Below are 9,549 nucleotides of genomic sequence, written 5' to 3'. Positions count from 1 at the left end.
GGATAATGAGAAGAATATGGCTTTAAGAACTAAGATTCACCCCGCCAGGCATTAATGGCGTCCAGAAACTATGTGAGCAATCTTAACTCCACATCCCCGAGACGTTTATATCTGTCCAACGTAAAACCAGAGGGGGAAAACATGTTAATTTTCTCAGCCCTTTGATAGCACATATACAAGATCTCTTAGCTCCACAAAAAGCTCCAAATATATTCCCTAGGACTTCGGCTGCCTTAAAATATAGACTTGCATTTGTCTTGGCCACATTAACGAGATCTGTTTGACCAATACATTTATATTTATGATGACTAAGGGCAGATTATGGTTGTTAAAATTTGTCCTTGGGACATGAAAACACTCCTCTGTCATTAATACATTTTGTAATATAAACTATGATGTCAGGTCAACGTAAAGGGTAAAAACGTTCCGAAAGTATGCACACATCATTTTTTAAAGCAATTGAGCCTAATGGAATAACAAAGGTCATCATAACAAACCATTACAGCCTTGGTCTTGGCAACTCTAGCCACAGAAGAATCTCCAAGAAACGATCATCATTCCTCCAATGTTATGGCATCCAGACGACAGGAATGGCTCGCAAATGAGTCATACAGGCTCAGATCCTCGGTAGCTATGTGAGCGCTGGACGATCAATTATTCATGTGTTTACAAAGAGCTTTCCTGGTTGATGTTAACCAGAGCTGCTTGCAAAGAAGAGCTCTCCAGCTGTCCTCGGCCGTCCTGGGCCTCCAACTAAGGAGCCACTTTAATTGCTGGGCGAGTAATCTGGAAGGTGGCCCTCCCCTAGACCAAGGAAATGCAATCTCTCTGAGACTTTATTAGGTGTAAAAATATTTATCAGAAATAATTATGACAACAATACTTTGTTGACAGTACTCCCAGCAAATCCCAAAAAGAGAGTGAGAGAGAAGGTAGACTTGACTTAGGGCCCACAAGATTCCACCAGGACTGGGGTCTGGACTATTGAAGACACAGGTCAGGGTTTGGTAGAGGGTAGAGAGAAGGGAATGCAGGTAAAAAAATCAGGGACTGTGGGCTTAGCAGGGAGGTAGGAGAAAGAGCAGTTTAGAATGTTCTGTGAAGGTAAAGGAACATGCATGAGGACCACCGAGGGTAAACAGATGAGGTTGGTCAACAGCCAAACATGAGTGAACTTGACCTACCCATCAGCCTTGGAAGAATTTGGATGGGAAGTCATTTCTCAGCCCTTTTTTGTTACTTAATACAACCTACAGCCTGTCCGTGAAGACTAATAATGCGATTAAGGCAACTCCTTCTTCTGAGCTAGCTGAAGAGCATGGGACCAGGTGGCCCCACCAGGCCCCTATCAGCGGTGTTTGAGGGACAGCAGGATTATAGTCCAAGCTATGGCCTGGGCTTTTTCTTCTGAAGACAATGCAGCCAGAGCTAACATTGAGATACCTCAGATTTTTAAAAAAATGCAATTTTATTATCCCAATTCCAAAAACATTTGTGGTTCTGAGCCAGATTCTTCCCCTTGCTTGAAATGGGGTAACTTGAGATGCGATCATAACTCACTTGTCCATGTCTATGAACATGGTGGATGCAAACAATGTCTGTTCTTGCTGGTGTGAGGTCATAGTATAAAGTGCATATTTGCATGTGGTCGGGGGCAACAGGAGTCCTGGGGTGATTCTATTCAATGTGATGGGAGGCAAGTCTACCTGCGAGGAGTTGCAGAGGAGAAGTGAAGCCAGCAGACAGAAAGATGGTCCCCCTCCCAGGTACGGGAACCAACCTGGAGTGCTTACATTACGTGGTATTCTGTAAGGCTGGGATTAGATTCTGGGTTACTCCCTCTCACACTAGCCATCCATGAATGCAGGGTTAGAAAATGAGTCCAAAGAAAGGGAACACTTCTCCCTAAGACCCATAACAGGAGAACTGGTCTAAGACACCCTCTCCACACCTCCTTTAACCTTTTAAGCCCCAGTCCCACCCTGCCACGAGGAAGACAAGAGGTAGCATTACCCCAAAAGAGGCCTCCTCCATGTGGCAGAGGCTCCTTTTAACTTCTCCAACCTTCCCATAAATATACCACGATTCCATGCCCCTGGCTGGTGCTCCCGCTAGAGATCAGAGCAGCGTTTCTCAAAAGGGAGTCAGAAATAGAACTTTGAGAGGGGAGGGCGGTGTTAAACACCAATAGAAGTCCTCACTGCAGATCTCCAGCGCTTTCAGCGGGCTGCTGGCCTTTGAAGAGGAGTGAGGCATGCAGGACTTCCCAAAGTGACTGGTCCACGGGGTTCTTTGAGAAACATCCTTTCAGACAAACTTTCAGAATTTCACGGACCAATGGACACTTCGGGAAGTGCAGTGTTAGGGTATGGCACCAACACTCTGATGACACCTACAATGGAGACCTGGTCTGAGAGCCACGCGAGCACCTTTGAGTGACCTCCCATCTCTGCTGTCCGCTATCATGGGTTGTTTTAACGTGTCACACTCTCAGAGTTCTGGAGGGAACCTGCCTGGGGTTCTAGCTTGTCAGCACCAGTGGTGACAGCCTCATAGATGGTTTCACAGAGTCACACTTGGCTAGTCAAGCTCGCCTGGCCTCCACACAAAGTTTAACCAAATTGGCGGCCCTCCCCCAAGTGCATCCTCTTCCTCTGCCCCCCACCCCTGATCACTAAGTGTGGCAGCAGCGGAGGGCTAGTTCCCATTGTTGGACAGCTGCCTCATCTCCAGCAGCCCACCCTGAGTTTTCTCTCCCGTTGTGTGTAGAAGTTGCTGCTTCTACCTCCTGGTTGTGAATTTCTAACTTTTTTCAGCAGAACAGCTGTGAATGTGAGCCCTTATGCAGCCCGTCCAGAGTCCTTTTCAAGATCTCCAGGTCTGGGTTTGCAACTCTCTGCTGTGACTGCAGCATAAAGTCACCACCCAGAATAAAACAGCCACCAGGGGTGGATGTTTTGGCCTGACTTCGAGTGTCTACCACCATCAGCTCTAAGACCTTTGTGAAGGGCTGGGATGGTCTATATCCCTGGTCCTATAGTTCAGGCGGAATTGTGTGCTAATGTTTAGTATCCAAAATAAACGAGACATCAGCCCTGCCTGCCTTTGGCATTAACCAACTCATAAATATAAAATAAACACAAGTAAATGGCTTTTAAATCTCATTGACAGAAAGTTTGGCGGCTAATCTGACATTCTAGAGGTCAATGGAACCTTTCTCTTCAAATAGGATTCTTCCGCACACTCTGAGGAACAGGAGACCCCTCCCAAATGAGGAGGGTGCTGGGGTAACCCCTTCCATTTTAAGATTACTCTGCAGTGCAGAGAATGACTGGGTCTGCATAAAGTGTGGCCTTCTCACACATTGGGTCCCTGGGGAAGTGAGTTACTATTTACAAGGGGTTAGAAATTCATGACTAAAGCTTTCAGCTTGCCACTCATTATAAATACCTAGGAACAGTCCCCAAAGTAACCTTGAGTTTCTCATTGGTCCCTAACTATGGGCTACTCTTAGAAAGCCAATACTCACATGGTTTCTTAAATCCTATGGGCATTCTCCCATGGGTTCCCGAGGTCTCATTAGTAATGCTACTGGCTGAATCTCTTATTTTTGCCGTAATCAATCTGTAGTTGCAGCATCATGTGGATTTACTGGGGAAGAGGATAGGCCGGGTGAGTTGATTATTTTAATTCTTCACCTCACATCAAGAGTGCAGAAAACAAATTGCAATAATTCACCAACCAGAAAACATATACACATGCACCTGTTAACTTGTAACTTGACCTCAGAGCTTAGGCTAGAGTCCCATGATTTCTCACATTTTTCATAAAACCAGTGAAAAATGCACAGCTTTTGGTAAAAAGTGTGGATGCTTGACAGTCCTTCAGAAATGGGTGTTTTCCAAGGGAGGCTGTGTGTGAGTGGACCCATTTGTAAGAGACCCAGCCCTGGTCAGGTAGCAGGATTACTGGCTTTGTCCATTCACTCAGTCAGGTCTCAGAGCCCAACTCGGTGCCAAGGAATTAGTAAGATCTGAAACTAGTCAAAGTCGCTTCCATTTACTAACAATTTTGAAACATTTTTCTCATGATTTAGTCAGCTTCCTCATACATTCAAAGGACAAACTGGCAAGAAAAGTGACACTTCATCAGATTGTAGTTACAGAATTCCATCAATGGAAATATTATTATTATTTTTTTTTTAAATCTGAGCCATCCTGCCACCTGTTGGCAGCTCAGTGGCAGCTCAGCTCAGGCCGTGACTCAAACCGGGGACCCTGTTGCTCAGAGCTCAAACTCTTGAGCGAGCTCTTAACCACCTGAGCCACTCAGCCGGGCTGGAAATATTAGATACTGGTTTTTAAACAAACTCACTTACGTTTTCCTTTGCTCCCGTGAAAGGTCTTCAGTGGTTTCTTCTAAATCACAGTCACGTTTCTTCTCATCCATGGACTTCAGAACTTTTTCACCATGAACTTGAAGGGGAGCACTCAGTTATGAGTTGATGGGACCAGCAAGGATCCAGGAGGACTCTGTGACATACAGCCACCTTCCTGAATGCTTTTAAAAAATCAGATGACTAACGCAGAGAAGCAGAAAATACCTGGAGGGCACCCAGCTTCCTTAAACACACACACACACACACACACACACACACACACACACACACACACACACCTTCCAGGATAAAAAAGCAAAAACCCATCCACCAGGTATTCTTTCAATCTTTTCAAAAGCTGGGCTGAGCTCCCAATCAACGCCACTAGATGGCATCACCTCCTTTCAAGAAGCTCCTTTTTTGCTTCTGCATGAAGAGGGCATCATCATTCCCCCCCACGACCACTCTCACCCCACCTTCCCCCCGCGACATTCAACAGCATCTCAGACACCAAACTCGGGGTGTTCCCCTCTCTGGTGCTACTACTGTTCACTCATATATTGGGAGAAGTTTGGGATCACAAATGGGATACATATGATATTTTGTTCCATGGCAAAGAAGTTTTTGTTGGTCTTGCTTTTTTCACACGTTCCATGTCAGAGTCTGACAGCAACAATGCTCTCAGGAGTTGGTCTTCCCGCCTCACATTTCTGCTGTCCCACAGCCCAAAGGTGCTGCGTGCTATGAAGGATTCATCAGATCCTCATGGACACTGTCTGAGGAGCAATAGTGACAGATTTAAGGTGAGGTATGGTTCTTAAGGGTTTCCTGAAGGTCAAGTCAAGCTCTACATGCCTTTTCAAAAGCTAGCCTGGGGCTTGAGGAGAAAAATGAAGTGGCCTTCCAGCCTTAGTTAGAGACCTATTTAATTTCCATTGCATGCCCCGTGCATGAGGTGATAAAACCTTCCAGAACTTTCCCCTCACTCGCCCACTGTTCCTCTTTCTCTACTCTCCTCTTTCCCTTAAGGAGTGGTAGTGAGATGATGGAGGTTAGCACTCTAGGTAGGTGAATGAAGAAGGAGAAAGAATTATTCCACCATCAGAGTTAAACAGGGAGTTTTCAGAATCTTGCCATTTAAGTGATTTCCTGAGGTCCTACTAAGTTATTAAGACTGTATTGGCTTTGAGCACCAGGACCCTGGAAGCACTGAGATACAAAGAAGTTAAAAAAAACAACAAACTTGGCAATCACAGATCTAAAGAAAATGCTGAGGTTCCAAAACACCATACTTTGAGTGTTGGCACTTTTGAGGACGTTTTTAAAAGGCATCTGATGATTCCTATTACTGGTCTAGCAGGTACACGGGGTCTCCCACTTTGTCCCTGGGTTTTCTAGAACAAAATACTGTCCAAAGAGAGGTGATTTTCCGTATGATTTTTATTCAGAAGGATCACACAGGTGACAACTGCGGTAGAAGAGGAAGACCATGATGAGTCCAGCCAAACAGAAGCAAGAGCTCAAACAGCATGTGGTTTTTGTCTTGACTGAGGTGAGAATCCACCCGGCACAGGACCGCTGTGTTGCCCAGCTCCAGAGGGCATCATTCCCATCAAAGTCCAACAGAACAGCGCCTCCTAGCGAACACACGACAGAAGTGTAACCAGTGGCCATATCCCCACATCGCTCCATGAAACATTCCCTGTTTCAAGAGATTGGGTACTTGATATATTTAGACATAGGCTGTCACCTTCCTTTCCCCAGACATCACTCCTTCTGACGCTTCCATGCCTGTCACCAGAACCACGATCCTGCCACTCCCTCGGGCGTAGAGCCCTGGAGTCATCCTTTACACCTCGCCCCTGGCTTTCCATAGCCTGTCCGTGGTTGCCAAGTCCTGAGGGTCCTGAGGTCCACATCATTTGAATTTGCTCCCTTTTTTTCCCCCACGATCACAAGCATGCTTTGTGCATGCTTAGATTATGGTAATGACTTGTCGCTTCCTCATTCTCCCTCCACCTCCCTTTCAATTCATTGCTGACACTACACTATGTTACTTTCTGAATCTTGCTCTGGCCCGATCATTCCTAGGCTCAGAAACTTTCAATGGCTCCCCAGTGCCTCAGGAAAAACATTCCAACTCTTCAGTCTAGCGTGCAAGGACCCCCACCTGGCCCCAGCCAGCTTTTTCAAACCTGTCACCCTCTGCCCCTCATATGCACCGATGCAGCGCCACATTGGGCTCCCCAATGTCCTTTCCTCTTTGCATTTTATTGGCTCAGTGATTTCTCTGATATTCCTGTGGAATGCCCTTCCTCCAGTTCCCTGTGCGTTAGAATTCTGCCTTTTCCTCAGGGCCCGACTCAAATGCCACATCTTTTAGGACGGAAGCGCGGCACCCCTCAATTTTCTCCTCCTGCCCCTTGGACATGCACTTGCCTTGTCCTGGAGAGTCAGGGCACAGGGCTATCTGTTCTACAAGACAGGGAGTCCCTGGAGAGCAGAAGCTGTATCTAACGCCTTTGGACTGCTCCCACCCGACGCTGGGTCCCTTCCTCCAGTGACCCATAATCATGTGTGGAAAGAAGGAATGTGTTGGTGAGTAAAATCCTCTATTAGCAGCAGTATGAACACCTTTGTCAGGCAGAAAACACAAGCGGCCTGAGGAAGAGGGAGCAGATATGTGGGAATCACATGGCAAGAGTCTTCCCCTCCCCCTTCCAACAGGAGAAAGTTTCCTTTCAGTTTCTCATTTCAGCTAACTCAAATTTTACATCATTTTTATACTTAATAGAAAGCATGAATGCCATTCTACTGTGCTTAAAAAAAAAACAAAAAAAACGGTTGCAACAATTTGGTCCTAATTTTGTTCTTCAAATCAGAAATGGCTAATGGGAAAACAGAGGGGGTGCAATCTAGAGCTTCCTGGAGACCCTCAGCTGGTCCCCAGACTGCGGGCACCATGTGGGTTGACAGCACTCCGTGGTGTTCGTTGCTATATTCCTACAACCTGGTACTGTGCCTGGTATACTGCAGCCATTCAAACAAATGTTGGTTGAACAAACACATAAATAAATCAATGAGTGGAGGAAAGCCATGAGCTGCTGACCCAGGCTGCCCTGCCTTGACAAGAGTATCCATTTGCTCCAATGTCAGCTCTCTGCAATGACCTTGGGCCCTGGGAACCCAGACACCTCCCTTAACCTGTCTCTCCTCTGTTGGAGTGCAATACCAGGGACATTTGGGGATCTGTGTCTGTCAGAGGGTGGCCTTTTCAGGAGGAGGGATGGATTAGCTACTTTTATGATTTTGGATTTCTCCTAGCTGCCAAGCTCTGCAGCCTGAGGCTCTGATGATTCCAGGGAGGGCAGTGAGAATCGGAGTTCTATGTGTCGCAGACTGACAGTTTATAAAGAACATTACACATATTCTCTTAATCCTTACAGCAAGCCTCTCTGGGAATTTGTACTGTACCCACTTTATAGGTGGGTCTCAGAGGAGTAACCGCCTTGCCCAGGATCCCAGGCTGGGGTTGGAACCCAGGTCTCGCTGACTCCATAGCCTAGGCTCTTCCCACCAAGGATGTGACCCCTGGTCATCTGTAGACTTCCTGAGTATACACCTGAGAAGAATTGAGGCAGTTAATATTTACTCTTCTACACAAAGGCGTGGCCACTCACGGGTTTCACCTGCCCCTGTCCATTACCCACTCACACCCCCACCAGGTCACTTAGTCCTGGGGGACCCAAAGGAAACCCTTTAAACTGTGCAGGGTGGTGTGAGAGGCATGATTTGTACACGGGCAGCCTTGGTCACCTGGTTTGCAGGTGGCAGTCCATTTTGCTGTTTAGGAATAAAAGTGGGAAGCTATGGGAATGGAGAGGTGACTTTCAGGTGACTCAGCCTGCCAGGGCTTCACTTTGGTGCTGGCCTGCCAGGCCAGGCCTCTCCAATTCTTGCTTCACCGCCAGCTCCTGCTAAAAGCGCCCCGACAGGGCTGTGGGAAGACTCCATAAATGAGATCAGCAGCGCCCCCTTGTGGGGATGAGGAGTTAAAGTACCAGGTTATGAATTCATGTGCACACCAAGCTTTTGTTCAACAGACTGAAAACAGTATTGTCTCATACATGAATCTATGATTTTTTTTCCAAACAGATATGTATGTTGGGATTAATAAATTACAAACTCTCTTTAACTTAGAGGTCTCCATACTTCAAGGGTGTAATGAGTGGACACCCTGTTACCTGTAAAGCGCTGTGCACCCGTGAAGGCTGCTCATCACTTACTCTGCCTGGTTTACTCATTAACTGGTCAGTGACTCAGCTATGACTAGAGAGGTTCTCTGGTCACTGCTGGGTCCCCACTCAGGGGCACAAGCCACTTCTGAGGCTCACTAGTTACTACCTCTAGGGTCAGGTTAAGATCTAACTAAACAGGGCCGGCCGAATGGTTCAGTTGGTTAAGAGCTCACTCAAGAGTGCTAGCTCTGAGCAACAGAGTTTCAATGCTCTACCTGAGTTGAGCTGCCACTGAGCTGCCAACAGGTAGCAGGATGGCTCAGCTAAAAAAAAAAAGACCTAAACATAACTGTGGAAATCCAAGGAGAGAAGATTGTTGCAGGCTGAGCAGGTTGGGGCTGGGTTGCATTTAATGCAGCCTCAGAGAATGCAAAGAAGTGTCTCCAGGCTTCTATTTCTCCCAGGTGTCAAGTTCATAAACTAAGACTATCAATGACCATAGCCTACATGGCCATGGTGTATGGTATTTTATCTATTTTTAAATAAATCATATTTATTGCCTTACTCTGATCAACCAGGAGAGGTATTATTCCAGCTTTTGTAAATAAAATGACGGAGACTGTAAGAAGCTAAGTGACTTGTCGATGTCACACAACAAGCAGGTGATGAGCTAGATTGGGGTAGCATGCGTTACCACCACTATATCCTTCCTCCATTAGCTCAGCACAGCGCAACCTAACACACGGGGCCAGTGGCAATCGTCCTTATTGTCACAGTATTTATGCATCCAACAAAAGTCTTGCATTCACACAGCAGACGTGCTTTGTTCTTTCTATTGGGTTGTCGGAAAAGTCATGACACATGTTTGTGACAGATGGCACTAGTTCATTTTTGGAAGTACTAGAGTCATTCACATCTATGTTATTGCTATGT

At 46.4% G+C, this 9,549-nt stretch overlaps 1 protein-coding gene and 1 long non-coding RNA gene across 3 annotated transcripts in view; both read right to left on the bottom strand.

Annotated features, from left to right (window-relative positions):
- Window positions 1-706: 706 nt before the first annotated feature.
- Window positions 707-4,484, bottom strand: LOC109381202 (uncharacterized). Its single transcript, XR_002123661.1, has 3 exons — window positions 4,379-4,484; window positions 3,530-3,651; window positions 707-804 (listed from the first exon to the last, which is right to left on the bottom strand). It is a non-coding gene; the product is annotated as an uncharacterized LOC109381202 (long non-coding RNA).
- A 1,327-nt stretch (window positions 4,485-5,811) lies between these two features.
- Window positions 5,812-9,549, bottom strand: part of LOC109381201 (mitochondrial amidoxime-reducing component 1-like) — a 15,710-nt gene continuing 11,972 nt past the window's right edge. The window contains exon 3 of one of the 2 annotated variants that reach the window (XM_019639660.1): window positions 5,812-6,080. In XM_019639660.1, coding sequence (XP_019495205.1) covers window positions 5,819-6,080 — 262 coding nt within the window. In that variant the 3' untranslated portion in view covers window positions 5,812-5,818. The remainder of the gene's footprint in view (window positions 6,081-9,549) is intronic. The other variant, XM_019639661.1, reaches the window with a different exon arrangement.

This window comes from Hipposideros armiger, unplaced genomic scaffold (assembly GCF_001890085.2).
Source record: "Hipposideros armiger isolate ML-2016 unplaced genomic scaffold, ASM189008v1 scaffold_45, whole genome shotgun sequence".
NCBI classification, from domain to species: Eukaryota; Metazoa; Chordata; class Mammalia; order Chiroptera; family Hipposideridae; genus Hipposideros; species Hipposideros armiger.
The sequence above is the reverse complement of the archived record's forward strand: the minus strand, read 5'-3'. Positions and strand labels throughout refer to the sequence as shown.